Raw genomic sequence first — 18,282 nt, 5'->3', positions numbered from 1 at the left:
AAAAACCACGCTAGTTATTGGTACGTTATATATTTGTATAAAAACCTACGATTTTATTAAAATAAACCTAATAATCGGTTCAGTACGGCTCGGTTAGATCGGTTTAGTCGATTTTTAAAGATCCATTGACGCCCCTAGTTGTTATGTATCATTTCATAATGAATCGTATAATATTACATTTGCATGGTATTGTGCATATCGTTATAATGTATACAATATTTGGATAGATTGTATTGTTTATCGTCGGTTCATGAAGTTACGCACCAACGATATGAAGAATAAACTTGCAATATTATAAAGAAAAAATAAGGTACAAGGTAAATTATTATATAAAAACGTAAGATAAAGGATAAAATAGGAATATTTAATAATAAGGAAGAGCAAGATGAGAGAAAAAAAGGTGATGACGCGATCACACCAAATCGGTCGTTCCATAAAGTGACAATTTTCACTGTTACATAACAATGGTTTTAATGATACAATACAATAAAATTTAAGTAGCAATCAAAATAAATATTGTATTTAAAGTAACAATACGATACAATATAACATGTAACAACTTTGTCCTCCCTACCATTTATGGTTATGAGCTTGACGCTCCGTTACAACAATTTTATTTTGCAGCAATTTTAGCTTCTCACGATTTTTAGTGGGAATTTGCTCGCCTGGGGTGTGTCTCGTTCTTTCAATGTTAAGAGCCCAAGGCTATGAAATTTCACTTTTTCCAAAAAAAAATATTATTTTTCAGAATTAGTGTTTAGCCATAAAACTTTCAATTTTCACTAGTTTTGAAATTTTTCAAAAAAATTGAAAAAACTCCAAAAAAAAGTTGATTTTTTCAAAAAATTTCACTCAAATCACTCAAAAAAGTTCAAAAACAATCTAAAATTATATTCATGTCCAAATACAACTCTAATTTTCAAATACCATTTTTACTTAAAAATATTTTCATTTTTTTCGAAATTTTACAACTCTTATGTCCAAACGCCCCATTAAAACATCTTATCTAAATACACATTAGACGAACATCCGTTCTACCAACATCTAAATGCATACATTTAACTTTATTGAAGATTTAAGAAAATACAGAATTCAAATAAAATACTAATTAATCTTAATACTATATTCAAAAAACATTAAATTAAAAGTTATTTATACTTTCTTGTGGACCCCAAAGAAAACTGGATAAACAAAATCCTAATCCTTCATTATATGTATGTTATCTTCTGAACTCTCAGAAAATAACATGAATTCTCACTCTGTAGTCTCTACTATACATTGTTAAATAACAAACTAAACAGCTGAATATCCGAAAACTACCTTAGCCAGTTCAATAGACACCTGTAGTCCGGCTCTTCTCCGGACCCCGCTCATAGCAGAGGCTTAGTGCACCGAGCTGCCTGTTTTACCCTAGCCAGTTTAAGATACACTACCCCTGTAGTTCTAAATCAAAAAGACTATTCTTTCAGTTCAGATTTTCCAGTTACAACAAAAGAGAGGTACAAACAACAAGTGTTTGCAAAATCAAAACCTAGTCATCTCGAACTGCCCGCCGTTACAGGATGTAACATAGAGCCAAAGCTGGACCTACGGCGACCAGCTGAACCTGTATTGTCTCTACTTGGAGAAACTACTTCCAATTTTCTCCTTTTCTTGTTCACGGAACCTTCACTACGCGAGCCACGCATAGCAGCCATTAATTGTTGACCTCTTGACCCTGGAATTCGCTTCTTAATCAGAGAACACGCCTGTTTTCTTTCCAAGTCCTGCTCGTGATCCTTCTGAGATTGGTTTTTGAAAGAAACCGGATCTGCTAATGCTAGATGGCCACGAGGAATGGCGTAAGTGTTTTCTGCAAATAAAAACCAGTTATTTAGCACTATGCTTTTTCCATTTAGTAAGGCAATGGCATGGACTCTCAAATAAATAAGGGCCGTTTGGCTCACATACTAGTTATGCCGGGACTATAAAACAAAATGAAAGAATTGTTATATCAGATTTACTTATTTTAAAGGCATTTTTGGCTTCAAATAATCAAAAGCCGGAGTACTAAATGCTAATACACATACTTTTATTCCACATTCTTTCTCACATAAAATAATACATAGATTCTCGCATAATTTAATGTAATTTACTTATCAACACCAAGAAAATGCTGCATTAGATATGCGGCAATTACTTATTCTCATGCGACCAACCAAATATAGCACTAGTTATATGTCAATTATATTTTTTCTTATGCAGCCAATTAAACAACACATTAGTTAATGCCGATTTTATGCCAAGATTAATTATGCTAATACAATCAACCAAACGACTCCTAAAAGTAGAAGATGAGTTTACCTGGGGGATCATCTCGGTATATCTCTGGACTTGGCGATCTAGACAGTGTCTTGGGAGTAAGAGTTACACTTCTTTTGGTCACACCTATGTCCCGAGTACAGTTTTCTTCATGCGTTGAAGGTAAAAACACTTCATCTACATGAGAATACAGAGATTTCATCGCACCAGATAGTCCTGGAGTAGACGTCTGCTCAGTATACTTTGATTCACTATCCTCAATCTTTTCGAGGTCAGGTTTAGGAGATGCTTCATCTGCAGCATTATTGGATTCACTGACATTGCAAGCAAGATCATTTGGCATGCGCGGAGAAGCTATGGAGATAGCATCCACATTATCTAGAACTGACTTGGGAGAAGTATTAAATATGGACGGATCTATGAAGGACTTTTTCATTTCGACAAAATCTGAAAACCACGGAGTGCCTCTCTTTGCATAGAACATAATATATGCCTCCTCTTCCAAAACAAGATCTTCTTGAACCCGAAATACCTATGACAATCAAATAAAAATATCAAGTTAGTTGTCGTAAATGCTTCTATGGATTAGTCCTACGCTAAAAATCTATGCATTAGTCGTCCCCCATAAATATTCAGAAATTTTACACAATCTACGGATTAGTCCTACACTAAAAATCTATGAATTAGTCGTCCCCATAAATATTCAGAAATTTTACACAATCTACGGATTAGTCCTACGCTAAGCCACATACAGTAGAGAGCATTTTTTTCCGGTATTTACCTCTGATGGACAAGAGGGGTTGCTCTGATGGTAAGCAACCTCCACTTCCAACAAAGAGGTTGTGAGTTCGAGTCACCCCAAGAGCAAGGTGGGGAGTTTTTGGAGGGAAGGATGCCGAGGGTCTATTTGGAAACAGTCTCTCTACCCATGATAGGGGTAAGGTCTACGTACACACTACCCTCCCCAGACCCCACTAGTGGGATTATACTGGGTTGTTGTTGTATTTACCTCTGAGTCATCAAATTTGTACCATTCATCTGGTGCAGAACGAATGAAGCTGTAATAATGCCCTGAACAGGATGAAAACCCGCTATGCACTATAACTGCATAAAGATCGTACTTCATTTCTCCCTGTTGAGAAAAGGGAAAATTAAATAACATCATGTTACTTCTCACATAAGGTAAAGTGAAGGGAAGAAAATTGGTAAAAAAAAGGAAATGCATGAAAAGTCCAAATGCAACGTTTTTCACATGAAAACTAACTTCAAGTATAGATTCACATAAGCAACAAATACTCACATTATTAATTTGGTTGTTATCAGTATAAGGAAGCAAGTCCAATTCCAGTGGAAATGAAACATGCTTGTCAACCTTCTCAACAAAAGAACCATCATTTTCAAATCTCTTCAAATGGAAGGCGGCGACAGAAGGGGCTTTATCGAGCACAAGCTGCTTCTCGATTGACACTTGTTCCTTACATTTTTCACATGAAAACTTTATCTCTGGATCATCAATTTTCTCAACTTTTGTGAAAGACTCCAAAGCTTCGGGTAAACTGTCAACATCCTTAATCTCCAAACTTAGATCAATTAGAGGCTCATAAGTGTCGGAGCAGTGACCACAATTGCAACAGCGCAGCTGCAGTTTAAGAAAGACATATAAACAATATTAATTCCATATTTGCAAGCTACATACCCAGAGAACACACATGCAAACAGGGGTGTAGGCACATGACACCGCTTCGTCGATATTTTTTCGTAATATGTATCTATAAATTGGCAGCCCGGTGCACTAAGCTCCCGCTATGCTCGGGTCCGGGGAACGGCCGGACCACAAGGGTCTATTGTATCTATAAATAATAAATAAAAATAAAATATTGGATATAAATATAACAAATGACACTGCTTGCCATTACAGTGATTTATTCATTTGTTTGCTTTTTAAAATATTCACTGCTTACAAAAATTCCAGTGTATGCCACTGCATGCAGATGCAATTTAAATATATGAAAACCTATTTAATCTATTCATTTTATGTTCAAAGCAATTAAAAAAAAGAATAAGATAGTACTCTTGTATGCTTACTTTGCTGACAAGGCGACCACCAAAGGCCTGCTTCACAATGTTGTCACTTTCTGATGGTGCCCTGTCTTTTGGCCCTGAATCATTACAGCAGCTTTCAAGTCTATCCAGAAAACATTGGAGGAATTCATGAGCGTCTTCTTGTTGGAACCTATGAAAACTGGATGAAAAATCTGATATTTTCACAAAGTTAAGGACTACAAAGAAATACTAGGTACAACATTGGCTCAAAGGCATGAAGCACACAAGCCGGCCTTTTCAATTATAGTAAAAACAGAAAAGAAAGAAACTTGAATGTATCATAGTCTACAGTACTATAACAAAAGTCAAGCCAAATTTCTTATAATCTGGTAAAGAGCATAGCTCTTGGAAGAAATTGGAAGGCATGCACAAGCACAATGAAATAACATAACAAAAAACATCAGAGTAGAAAACATCTAAGCAGTGAAATTGATATACTATACATATGCATTTGCTAGCACAGGTGGAGCTAGGATTTCAACTTTATAGGTTCTGGAATTTAGAATGACGACTTCAAGTATTAATAATTGGTTCAAAATTTAATAATTTTACATATGTAATGAGTTTCTTAACGCAAATACATTGGTTGAGCAAAAGCTATTACATTCGGCCGAACCCGACCACGAACTTCTAGCTCCGACCCTGAGTGCTAGAAGGGAATATTTTATTAACTCACAAACAAGACAAGAAAAAGGATACGGTTCAAATTGTTAACAAGTTTCCACGGCGAGACAACATCACCCCCAGAAGCCAATGAAAGGTCAACAAGCTCCCTAATAGCGCAAAGTACGCAGAATCCTCTAAGGTAACCTGCAACCAGTATACATAAACAAGCAAGGATAATCAGCATTGATAATAAATTCAAAGAAAAAGCCACTCCAAAAAGAAGAAATTTTTTTAATCAAATACACTGAAATAACTCAAAGCAACTTAAAACAAAGGCAAATTCTGTGTTAATCCTTACTATCACATGGTGATACATGATCATTCGACGTAAGGTGCTGAAGCAAAGGCACTGTGTGCATGAAAGATTGCAAAACCGCATTTAGAAAGCATGTGTTGCCTAAGTTAGCAAGTCCAGCACCCTAATAACAGCCAATAACAAAAGGAGAAGAAAAAAACAAGTGAGTTCATAGGAGCAAAAATGAGATTTTATTTGAACTAATGGCATACACATGATCCTGAATAGACATAAGTATTTAGTATTGGAATAAAAATAAGACTGGACTAAGTGGAATGATGAAAAGAATTCATACAGCCGAACCAACTAGTTTGATAATGTGTTAATTGATTGAAATGTTTTATACATACAAGAACCACTAATTTGCCTTAAAAGACAAACTATTTAGTATTGGAATAAAATAGGCATGAACAAAACAAAATAACTATAATGAGTTTTATATAAATGTCATACAAATATAGCAATGCCTAATTTATCTTAATAAATACTCCCTCCGTTTCAATCTATTTCTTTTTTAGTCCATGACACCTTTCTAGATTCAAAAATAATTTAATTTAGACTTCACATTTTATCCTTAATGAGAAGCTTATATCTATATCAATATTATCTTATATGTACAAAGTCTCTTAGCAAAATATCATTCACTTTTTTTATCCTTTAAAATGTAAGCCCTAAATATTAGAAAAATAATTAAATTATAATTTTATCCAATATAAATTCTGTTTTTCTTTTCTTTAAAAAACATTATATTGGATAAAACTGTAATTTAATTAGTTTCCTGATATTCAAAAAATTTAAAATCACCTAAAATTTTAGTTATTAAAGTATTTCTTATTTGAACTATGTAAAAAGTCCTAATATAGGACTAAAATTGATCAAGACTTTATTATCACCGTACAATAAAATCAAGAAAAATTTATGATGTTAGTCAAGTATGGCATATTTTGCTAAGAGATTCTTCCAAAGAATTGGGTAAAATAGAAGCGACAAACTTAATTTTATCTATAATTTGTTCTATCATTAGTTTCGACGCTTAAATATCTTTTTGAATCACATTTGTTTAATCAGATTATGAGGAATGTATTGCGGCACTTGCGAGGAATGTATTGTGGCACTTATGTGTTTAACTCCTTCTATTTTACCTTTGGCCTATATACAACAACATACCCAGTATAACCTTTGGCCTATATATATGAACTATATCATATTTTTGTATTAAATTAGAATTACTTTCCTATTAAAATATTTTTTATTTATCAATTGTTGGATAATAATTTAAATCTAAATCCAATAATTAGAACAAATGACAAAACTATATTTATGGAGAAATGAGAATAGAAAACTCAACCACTTAGCAAAACTAAACTGGATTATCGTTTAAATGTCATGTATTTTATTTGCGTTGTATTTTCACAGGAAAATACAGGAATATATTATTACATGAAAATTAAGAATTTTTAATGATATGACTTGTATGTATAAGTGTTTAAAGTATTTTTAGATTATAAATAACTTGAGTGTCGCGAGTTATGTTTACATACTAATCAAGAGCTGAACAAAGCTGAATATTCAAATGTGATAAACGATAAGAATAACCGAGTCATTTTCTTATTTTCATAATATTTTATGATTTTTTAATCAACAAAATTTTGTGTTCCTTATTAAATCATTTCCTTTAATGTTAGGTGATTTATAATGCTTATTAATTATGAGTACGAGCAATTGGTTGACATTCGTGATAAATATCGCATTCACAGTAAGATTTTTTTCGTTACAAAGTCATTCAAATGATAAAAGAGGATATATCAACAACATTATTTGAAAATAAAGTGAGATAACATCAAATCAGTTGGACTCGAGTAGTGTTTCACTAAAATGTTACTAACGAATAAATCTAATTACTTAACTATACTTCTATTTTATAACTCAACAAAAAACTTAAAATGTTTATGTTGAAAAATATATAGTTTAAACACTATTGTAATGATTATATGAATACACTTCAAATCTACATGAAACATTTTTATACCTTTGGAGAGTTATATCACATTGTACACTTCGCGTTGGATAAACAATAATAAGCATTAATTTATCCCTTACCCTTCCTAACGATCATTTTATTTTTTCTAGAAACAAATAGTTGGGCTTAAATAATACCCAGCCAATAAATTCTCCGTATTCTAACTAAAAGTAACAACTTGGGTCTACTAATGTTTTTTGTATATTTTTATTTGAGTTCCAATATGAATAAGATGAAATTCATATTAGGTACTTGATAAAATAGAATTTATTTTTTAAGATCATGAAGAACATTGTATTGTTGCATGATAATAGGTATAAGTCAACATATTATTCTACGTTGTCTGAGCTACTAAAACAAATGCACAACTCATATATTGAAGTTATAATAACGCATTAAATACTTTTGTGTGGCATAGCTTTTTACTTTCTTAAGTTGGCTAAATATGATCAATATTAATTATTTTCAAGGGCTTGTGCATTTTTAAAATCTAGTATTTATAACTAAATTACATAGTTTAATAATATTTGTGATTTGATTTTATACTCATTGAGAATAAGTGCACGCAGAGCGCGCACATCCTAAAACTACGTCATTGATACGTTATAATCTCATCATAGGATTTGCATATAACTAAATACTAAAAAGTTTACAACTTTTAAACTAATGATTAAGTAGTTTTATGGGGTGAGTTCTTCATTACTAAGTTTAGGATCAATATTCATCATTTTATAAACTTACATGTTTATTATATAACTTAACTTAAATTAATAGAATATTTAAGCGATTTTTTTAAAAAAATTACTCAATGAGATATGGATACACGCGCAACGCGCATACACCAAGATTAGTAACCACATAAATGGTATGGCATGTTTCAAGAGCCCTTTCTTTCTTAATCTATGTACTAAATCAAATAAATTTACATAAATTAAAAAAAAAATTAAGTATTATAACTATAGAAGAATTAACTTAAATAATATGTGTTTGTGTGTGTAAACTGACCAATTGACAAGGTTCTTACCAGCTTAGAAGGCTGATTCTCAAAGGGTAAATCAGAGATTTCAGGCTTAGTTTCCTCATCTCTTTGAAAATTCCATTCGGGCCCAATTGAGTCCAATGGCTTTATTTCTGAAGGGCATTCAGCCCAATTAGAAGACGAAGGCCCATAATCAGCAGCATCAACAGACCATTGTGAGTCCAATGGGCTTGAATCAGTAACTTTGGCCCAAGAATCAGCCCAATTAGAATCCAAATCCAAATTCTCTTCCTTCACATTCTCAACTCTTCTGGAATCTTCTTCTTCCAAAACGTCACCATCTTTTTCCATTTCATCACTTTGCTGAGCTTGATTCGGCGAATTTGGGGACGACCCATCTAGGGTTTTTTGAAACTCAACTGAATTAACTGGTAAAGGTTGAGTTTTTAGGTTCTCCACGAGATGGGTTTCCATTGAAATGTCAAACCAACAGATAAAAAGATAGGATTTTCTTGAAATTTTGGGGTTAAAAACTAGGGTTTTTGAAGGGTATGATTGGGGATGACCCAGTTAAGATTTGGTGAAAATCAACTAAATTTAATGGTAGAGAATGAATCTTTAGGCTTTTTTACGACCTTTGAAATGTTGAAAAAACGGAGAGAAAAGGGTTTTTTGGGGGAAAAGTAATCAAAAATTGGGTTTTGAAGGTAGGTTTTTTTGAAGATTTGAGATGCGATTTGAACTTAGATTGTTGTAATCTATGAAAGGGAAAGACAAATTTGGTAGTTATGGATTTGAAGAATGGAGGGAAATTGAAGTGGATTTGATAATTGGAGGGTTTTGAAAAGGGAGGGAAAGTAGAACCGACATTTCTATCAATTGGAGGGACCTTTTATGTAGCCAATGAGAGAGACAGTGGGGAGTAAACTTGCCTAATGTCATTTTGTTTTTTCATATTGTGAATATAAAACAGTATTATATTGCTCCAAATGGTAAAGTTATTCTTCCTCCGTTCTAACTTTTGTCTAATATTTTTTATTTTAATAAATCTTAAAATATTTGATATCGAATAAAGTGGGACAAAGAAAGAGAAGTACTGTATTTTTTATTTTATTTTTGTCTTCAAATGTTTCACAAAGATAAGATTGCATACACATCAGCCTCCGCAGACTCCACTTGTGAGATTATTGTTGTTTAAATATTTCACAAAGATAAAATTAGCTTAAAGGAACATCTTTTTTTTTTTGTAAAATTAAAATATCTGAATTTGAATACATATATTAAAATGTAGTACTTATAAAATAACACTAGGTTGCAAACTGAGACGGATCCAGGATTTGAACTTTATGAGTTCAGATTCGCAATTCTATCACATTTCATCTAATTTAGTGGGTTCAAAATTTATTATTTATACATATATAATGATTTTTTAAGACAAATGAACTCATAGCTTCTACACTGAATACGCCTCTATTTGTAAAGTGGTAGCTTTTGGTAGTCGTAGCTGATGGTAAATGTATGTAGGTGTGGTGGTAGTAGCTGGCGGCCGTGGTAGTTGACTGACAATTATGCAGTGGTAGCAATTGTAATAACGAATTGGGATGACGGTACTAGTTGGGAATGATAGTAGTGGCTGCCAATGGTGGTAGCAATATGCACAATCGACTAAATATGCCAGGTCGATAAAGAGAATAAAATCATACCCTATAATTAATTGAACAACACATTGAGAAATAGTTTTCACTAGTTTACAATTCGCTGATTTCACAACTCGGACGCAGTCTAGTACACAGTAAAATGTTTAACAAAGCTCTACGAACCTCGTCAAGAACTAAATAAAGAAAAAGAAAAACATACATAAGGAAATTTTTAATAAGACAAGACCAGCTTCCTCAAAAACCTATGAGGTCTACTCTTATTTTCACTTTCTGAAAAAATTTCATACAAATCCCGTAACCTCCCTCTTCACGACTTTAAACCCAAGGTGACTTCCTCACAGGATTCTGTCTTGAAAGTCGGACATTAAGGTTGCTGCCAAGGAGCCAAGTTTCTTTCCAGTTTCTCCAGCAATATTTTTCAGAGAGGAGATGTCCTGTTGTGCCTGAAAACATAGAGACAAACGAAAGAGCATTCCGTTCAAAACTTGCTTATGGGAATTGAAAAGCGTTTACGTTTGTGTTATTATTGCTTCTATACCTGGAAAGAAAGTCGGTTAATGAGATCACCAGCAGTGAGGTCCAGATCTGCTCTATCATCGTTACCAAAAAGGTCTGCACTAGAAATGGCACTTGAACCCTGAGGAATAGATAGCAGAACACATTTTTAGGTGCACGAGTCTGACTCATACATTTTTAGGCGAACTTATCTTTTTTCAGGTCAAGCTCAAGTAATATAGTTGAACTCGTTTAGAAATTGACACTAAAAGGATTCTTCAGACGTGAGTCAGACAAAATACACAATAAGCACAAGTTTTTTTTTTGACGAAGTAAATATACAATAAGCGCTAGCGGAAGCAACCCGACAGGCAAATGTAACAAGTAAATAATCAGATTAGGACTAATGCTATAAGCTGTGCAGATCATTTTAGCTTACAGATCATATTCATTTGCTGAAGTAGCTATTAAGCTACTTCTAAATGAGATTCAAGTATTAAAAAGGCCTGAGGGGGTTAACTATTCCACATTACATTGGACCAGCAGTATTTAGATAACTTGTTATGCAAATGAACATAAGCAATTATGAAGCGAACAAGCAACAGGTCAGCAAGACACCATTATCTCAAGTTATGGCAAATGGTGTTTCACCATTATCTCCATAAATGGAATTTCAAGAATTATCCATCATATATCCCTCAATCAGTAAACAACATCAATAAGGTATCTTCAACATACAGATAAATGTGGTTCTGCAACCCAAGTACTGGTAATTAATAAGTTCCATTGTAGAAGGCTCTCACAGTAACCGTTAAACAGTCTCTTTTTAACAACAACAACATACCCAGTATTATCCCACAACATGGGATCTGGGGAGGGTAGTGTGTACGCAGGCCTTACCCCTACCTTGTGAGGATAGAGAGGCTGTTTTCAATAGACCCTCGGCTCAGGAAAGCATGAACACCACATTAATGAAAAATATAGACAAGTCTCTTTTTAAGTTACCACAAATTCCCAGCAAAATGATAGCATGTGAAAAAGTACGGTGCATTAAAGGACAAAAGGGAATGGGAAGAAAAAAGGAGAACATGGGGCATATTGTTGTTGCGATAATAGTTATTTCTAATTAGTAGGACAAAGACCCTAACTATCATAATGAATGAGGGAAGGGAGGGGTTTTCATTGTTTCCATGCTGACTGAAAAACCAGCAAGGCCCCTAAATATATGAGAATGTTAGCTACTATAAGCAAGCATACCGAGAACTTCTGCAGAGAAACTGAGGCTTCCATTTCAGCTTTGCTCTTATCACCAAAGAATTGGGCAGAAGAAATTGCTTTTGCATTAGAAAACTTCTTCCTTGCTTCATCAGTTTCCTCAATCTGATTAAAATAGGATGTGAGTTACAGTGAAATAAACACTGCCAGTGAAGATGATAAAGGAGAAGAGAGAAAAGAATACTTGAAGACTACAGAAATAACTTAGGCAAAGCGGTCAACTCATCTATCAGGAGCAAAAGAACTGAGTGAGAGCAGTAAATCACAGATAAAAGGACAAATCCAACACAAATGAGGTTTAGAAAAAAGCGAAGAATATTCCAGGCAACCTAGATTTCAAAGAAAACATCGGAAAGTTGTTTCTTTTTCTTTTTTATTAGTAACAGACACTTGAAACTTGCACTTGCACTGGTAATGTTTAGGATGAACATTTACTTTTTCTAGAATGACTAAAAAGGTAGAGACACACTAGCGATTTGGGTTAACCTACTGAAAATGTTTCTTCAGTGGGGAAGGGAGTGGGGCAATAAGTATTTCAAGAGTGCTAATGGGTAGTTCCATTTAAAAAGAAAAAAAGAAAAGCAAATAGACTGTCGAGAAGCATCCGAAGTTCCAAGGGCAACAATTTTTTTTTCAATTCAGTAACAATCCTTGTACTTGTTCGCAGCGCAGGATACTGGAATAGGATTATAAAGCAATAAATCTTTCACAAATCACTGCCCCCAATCTTTCAGAAGCTCAATGGAAGGGAAACCTTCGCGCAACAATAAAAGTTGCTGCCATGACCACGAGGTCACGGGTTCAAGCCGTGGAAACAGCTTTTTGTATAAATGCAAGGTAAGGCTACATACATCAGACACAATGTGGTTCGACCCTTCCCGGACCCACATAGCAGGGGCTTAGTGCAACAAGCTGCCCTTTTTGTTATTTGTATACATTAAATGCTTATCTTGGATAGCACTTATGCAGGTTCAGAAAAACTCAAGCCTGCTTCAGATAGATCAAATGTAGAAGTATAAATAGGTAATAGGATGTGAAAAAAGTATAGCCGTACCACGGAACTAGTATTCCTGGGGATATCAAGGTGAAAAATGAAGCTTATATCTTTACCTTCTAACCAAGTCCGACATCACTTTCTTTATATCTCACATATAATCATGTCAACATTAAAGTTTCACTGTAACAGTTCATTAGAATCCTCATATGATTGAAAACAAAACTAGAATACAAACTCACTTGAACTTTTGACGTATTTGAACTTGTCTTCTTTGTGAAACCACTGTCCATTCCGTAGTCCGAAAAAAAGCTGGAGGACATTGGAGGGGATACATGGTTAAGAACACGAGGGCCTCCAGAACTCATCTCAGCGGGTTGAACATTGTCTGTGTACTCGAAGCGAGATGCGAATGATGAACCAATAGTTGATGCATCACTTGTAGAATTGGAGGAAGAAACTTGAACAGGCGGTTCTTCAGGCTTCTGGTCGTAGAGACTTTCACTTGGCTGTACATTGGTAAAAGATGCTTAATCAATTAATAAACTCCAAATTGGTGGAGCAAATTTGTTAAACAGCTTACTCTAAACTGCACATATAATTCTTCATTTCAGAATATGCAACCTATACCCTGCAACCATTTCTCTAGCTCATAAGACTAAGAATACCTTTTTAGTAAGTTTCCGAGCTCCAAGTCCACCACCTGGCTTCCCAGATTTCTTTGCACCTATAGGTTTCCTAATTGAAGTAGTAACAACCGACTGTGATGCTTTGGGCGAAGCAGGAGTTTCTTCCTTAAATGATGAGGTTTCTTTTGGAGCTTCACTAGTCTTAACTTCAAAAAATCCATTCGTACTCTGCACACCCTGAGAGGCAACAGGTGATGCTGGCAAACCTGCATCCTCCGCTTTACTTTTAGCAACTTCTTTTGATAGTAATTGCTTATACAATTCCGCAGCCCTGGAGGTATACTTGGCTTCAACCTTGCCTCCATCTGTCCATCCGTGCTGCTTGAAAAAAACTTGAGCACGGTTGTTTCCACCAAAGTACATCATCTTTAACTGCTCTGGAGACCATGAATCTAAATTTGTTGATCTGCAAGAATCAATTCATCAGAGAACTGACAGTTAGTAATGCCAAAATAACAAAGAAAATGCAGAATTTATTTGTTTCCGGTTGGCCATACCCATTCCCACCTCAAAACATTACAAAAGAAAAGGGGGTGGGTCAGAAGATAACTCTTGGCCCATAATGAACATCTCAATCATGATAAAGGAAATGCAAAGCAATATTATCACCCCTCCCTTTCTCTAACGTTCAACCCCCCCTCCCCCCCTTTCTCTTTTGAAGCAAGCACACAGACAGCAAAAATACCTCAAATCTAGCCTTCATGGCCTTCCATAATCTCCGATGGCCAATTGTTCTCATAATCAATCAAATGATCAGGTTAGGTTTAACAATGTCTAGATTAATCACTAACCATGCCATTGTTGTCATCACCTTTTTCATAAGGTAATAAAATGCTCTTATTGTCTCCGCTTGACTAATATTCTGACGTGCTGATCGTTAGAGGTAGGAAGGTCCAGCTACCATGGTGAGGTGAGATTAGCATCAACGAACTGACAAGGCCCAAAGTGTGATGCAGTGGTCAGGCCGGTTGTTATAAAAATAACGCAGGTCAGCCAAGAAGTCCGACACGGCCATTTAGAACTTTTCCTTTTCTATTCTTCCTCGGCTTACTTTTCTATTCTTCCTCGGCTTACTTTTCTATTCTTCCTCTCTTAGATTCATCGCATTGGCAGTGTCATTTGAAAAAAATAGCAGTGACAATATATAATATGAAGAACTAGCATGCACCCAAGGGTGTGGCCTAGTGGTCAATGAAGTGAGAAGAGAATCATGAGGTCTCATATTCAAATCCTAGTAAAGCCAAAAAAACAATAGGTGATTTCTTCACATATGTCCAAGCCTTGGTAGGCAGAGTCCACCCGGTACATGTGCTAGTGGGACGTAAGCAGGTACCCGGTGGAATAATTGAGGTGCGTGCAAACTGGCCCCGACACCACCGTTATCGGAAAAAATGTGAAAAACTAGTCGTGGATGAAAAGAGAAGGCTTCATTCACATCCTCCTCCAAAGAAAGAATATGGGTTTTTCAATGGGAAGGAAGAAAATGTGTTAAGAATAAAAGTAGCCAGATTATGATGGCTCACTTTGTCGGTTTTGTTAACCATGATAGGTAGGGCACTGCAAGCAAGAAAAATCTCTCTTTCTCTAATAATCAAAAATTCCCGAGTGCCAATGGCGCACGGTTCGGAACTCGGTAGATAAAGGGGTCACCTTCTATCCTTCTCCACTTAAACACCAAGCTTTTGTCCGCTACGGGATTCAACATGTGGCATGCACCTAATCCACACATCAAACATCGCGCTCTTACCACTAAACTAAAGCCCTTGGAGCAAACACATGAAGTCTCTTAAGGTGGTCATACCAATTGTTGGGCAAAATGAAGTTGTTGTGGCACAATGTAAAACAGAGATGACAACAGGACCCTTTATGTTTTAAAAGGCAAGGTATTTTATTATTAAAAACACTAAGATAGTGCATGGTACAAGGATATATAGAGAAACACAGCATCCTTAACTATGCAGGCAGCTCAAATAGTCTAACACTTCATCTATGGCGTATATGACATTAGTCTTACTTCAACAATACAAAAGCTGAAAACTACGCATTTCAGTTGCTAACCTGTCTTTCTTCTATATTCAAACCATCTATTGTTTCTCTCTTTTGCAATAAACCAAGATTATGCAAAGTGGAATAGACATCCACAGTGACCTACTATGTTACTTTTTCCTTCTTCAGTATCATTATCTGAATTTTAACCAATCTGCAAGAACCATTCCCCGGACACTAATTGGTGAGTGAATCAACTTCAATGTGAAGATTTGCTGATATTACCTTTAAATACTGCTAACATAACACCATTCATTCTCCCTCAGTTTTTCTTGAGGTTAAGGTTCCTCTTATCCACTAAACCGGCAAACTTAAATGAAGATAATGGTTTCGAACCAGAAACTGCGGTTGGTATTGTATAAGAAACACATATGGGATTCATACTACATCGTCCATATTCGCATCCCAGTGGCAGCTTCGAAGAGGTCATATATCAGTTCTCTTTCATAGAAGAAAGGGGTCTGCGCACCAATATCCGCCATAAAAGGAAATCATGTGTGTTGACCATTTCCTGTTCAAAATTTATGGTTTGCTTCAATGGCAATCGAATACGGAGCACAAGATTAATGTCCTAAGCTCAATTCATAATCAAGATTGTCCGACACATATTCATCAAAAGATGCAATCTTTTGATACATGCTCATGTAATTGCAATATTGAGCAACGGGAGGAAAACATATCTATCAACCACCACCAAAAACTCTGACCACGTGTAACCCCAAAAGCCACACATCAAGGAGAGAAAACAAAGCAAGATAGTTGAGAAACCAATGGATTTCACTGCATCTAGCCCAACGGCCGCTCAACGTCCACATATTCTACAATTAGGAGGAGTTTAGAGCCTAGGACCATGCCAGATGATTAGATCTTTAAGATGCTTTCATCATTAGCTTAATTCTTTTCATATTATAGAATCTATTAGACGAATTCAGGATTTAGAATCAAGTAGAATACCATTGCACCCCACTACTCCTATTATAACTACATATATAAATAAATTTCAACAACATATAACTTGACAAGACCATAGGCGGATCCAGGATTTGAAGTTTAAAGGTGTGGGGTTTAGGCCATTTTGAGTTAATGGGTTCTAAATTAATAATTTATTCATATTAAGTGGATTTCTTAGGAAACATACATGGCTTGGGCCAAAACTTCTGAGTTCTTACCAATCCCGTACCCGAACCAGGGACGGAGCTAGCCCTTCGGCTACGGGTTTGGTTGAACCCGGTAACTTTTGTCCAAACCCTTCATTTGTCTTAAAAAATTATTGAATTATGTATAAATTGCTAATTTAGATTTCAGTCACTTAAAAGAATCAGAATAGTGAACCCATAAATTTCAAATCCTGGCTCAGCTTCTGCCGCGAACTGTACATCTGCCCATGCTCAAGACAGCAGGTCCGAACGTACCGTAGACACTGAAATTTTATCAGAACAAGATAACTCCTAAATTCAAGACAACTCTTAAAATATTGTCTACACGTACCTCAGTCCACATTTTAAATCAGCCACTTTTTTATAAGGCAGAAGTCACGGCTTCTAACCTGTTGATTCTATTGATTTCAACATTTCTAATCATTTTTTCTATATTTTTATAAAACCTAAAAAGCATGCCTTATACAACTCCTCCGAACAAAATCCACTCATATGTCACCATGAAAAAAAATTATCTAGCTAAAAATCAGCTCACGAATCCAAAAACAAAAATAAGAGTAAAAAATCAAACTTTAAAACATACCTAACAAAACTGATGTGAACACCAAGGCTACGATGTGTCGCCGAACAATCAATACACAAGAAGATCCCATACGTAACCGACGCCCACGTAGGATTCTTCGCATTGCAATCAAAACACATCTGATAAAATTCAAACAAACAAAAAAGCAAAAGCCGACTTAGATCGCTCAGAAACTACAATTTACTCAGCAAAAACACTAGATCTAAATCAGATCTCACAATTTTCAATCGATTCAAACGAAAAAAATAGATAAAAATTCAAATAAGATAGCTTTTCGATCAAACCGAACAAAAAAATCGATGAATTAAGATTTAAACCTTGTTGTCGGGCTTGGCCTTGAGCTTGCGAAAAACGGCGTTTTTGTCGGTGAAGTTATCGGAAGACATGGCTGTAGAGAGAGAAAATGTAGACAGAGAAAGAGAGAGTGAATGAAGTTCCGAGAGGAGGAGGATGTGTTAGAGAGAGAGAGAGAGAGAGAAGCCTCCTCAAGGAACGTACAGAAACACGAAAACAGAGAGGAAACACACGAAAACAGTGAGAAATATCTGTGACCGCTGACTGTTAACAAATGGGAAAAAGCGAAATTAGGGGTCGCTTGGTTTTGAAACAAAATAGGGAGTTTAATAGCAAAAAGGTCGCTTTTAAAACTAATCGAAATTTAGTATTTTTTATGTAAATATAAAATCTAAATAAAACTACCTTTAAAATTTTAAAAATATTCTAGTATAATATGTTGGGGTTCGAATTTTTATATATGAGCTTCCAGCATAATATTCTGAAATTCCAACATATTATGCGAAAAGTTTATATGCAGGAGCTTCATAATCACGCATATTACGTTGGAATTTTACGTGTTTCGGCAAATCAGTAGCTATTTTTTAATAACTTTGTAAACGCTGGCTACTTTTCGATTATCAGTCCAAAAACTAGCTAGCCGAATTATTCTCGCGTTTAATATAGAGATTAGTAATATTAAGGTGATTGACACGAATGGCCCGTAAGAGGTTGGTCTTAGCCTAAT

General features: G+C 35.1%; 2 protein-coding genes across 2 annotated transcripts; both read right to left on the bottom strand.

Moving 5' to 3' along the window:
• Positions 1–1,136: 1,136 nt before the first annotated feature.
• On the bottom strand, positions 1,137–9,301 carry LOC104238585 (uncharacterized). The gene is made up of 8 exons (XM_009792987.2): positions 8,410–9,301; positions 5,369–5,489; positions 5,104–5,214; positions 4,387–4,556; positions 3,602–3,940; positions 3,311–3,433; positions 2,344–2,833; positions 1,137–1,852 (listed from the first exon to the last, which is right to left on the bottom strand). Exons 1-8 carry the CDS (start codon positions 8,836–8,838, stop codon positions 1,536–1,538), a joined length of 2,100 nt encoding a protein of 699 aa, XP_009791289.1. The 5' UTR covers positions 8,839–9,301; the 3' UTR covers positions 1,137–1,535.
• Positions 9,302–10,047: 746 nt separating this feature from the next.
• LOC104238584 (probable ADP-ribosylation factor GTPase-activating protein AGD8) lies at positions 10,048–17,877 on the bottom strand. Its single transcript, XM_009792985.2, has 7 exons — positions 17,579–17,877; positions 17,262–17,380; positions 13,455–13,881; positions 13,029–13,295; positions 11,775–11,897; positions 10,561–10,659; positions 10,048–10,465 (listed from the first exon to the last, which is right to left on the bottom strand). Exons 1-7 carry the CDS (start codon positions 17,645–17,647, stop codon positions 10,358–10,360), a joined length of 1,212 nt encoding a protein of 403 aa, XP_009791287.1. The 5' UTR covers positions 17,648–17,877; the 3' UTR covers positions 10,048–10,357.
• Between the last annotated feature and the right edge of the window lie 405 nt (positions 17,878–18,282).

This window comes from Nicotiana sylvestris, chromosome 12, assembly GCF_000393655.2.
Source record: "Nicotiana sylvestris chromosome 12, ASM39365v2, whole genome shotgun sequence".
Taxonomy (NCBI): Eukaryota; Viridiplantae; Streptophyta; class Magnoliopsida; order Solanales; family Solanaceae; genus Nicotiana; species Nicotiana sylvestris.
The sequence above is the reverse complement of the archived record's forward strand: the minus strand, read 5'-3'. Positions and strand labels throughout refer to the sequence as shown.

Bases quoted from the DNA above. Each gene is read 5' to 3' on its own strand.
- LOC104238585 (XM_009792987.2), bottom strand. From the start codon at position 8,838: ATGGAAACCCATCTCGTGGAGAACCTAAAAACTCAACCTTTACCAGTT. The intron at 5,490-8,409 runs GTAAGAACCTTG...GGCTGTTATTAG, and splicing joins AGAATCAGCCTTCTAAGCTG to GGTGCTGGACTTGCTAACTT. The intron at 5,215-5,368 runs GTAAGGATTAAC...TACTGGTTGCAG, and splicing joins TCATGTATCACCATGTGATA to GTTACCTTAGAGGATTCTGC.
- LOC104238584 (XM_009792985.2), bottom strand. From the start codon at position 17,647: ATGTCTTCCGATAACTTCACCGACAAAAACGCCGTTTTTCGCAAGCTC. The intron at 13,882-17,261 runs GTATGTTTTAAA...TGATTCTTGCAG, and splicing joins GTTCACATCAGTTTTGTTAG to ATCAACAAATTTAGATTCAT. The intron at 13,296-13,454 runs GTATTCTTAGTC...ACCAATGTACAG, and splicing joins CTCGGAAACTTACTAAAAAG to CCAAGTGAAAGTCTCTACGA.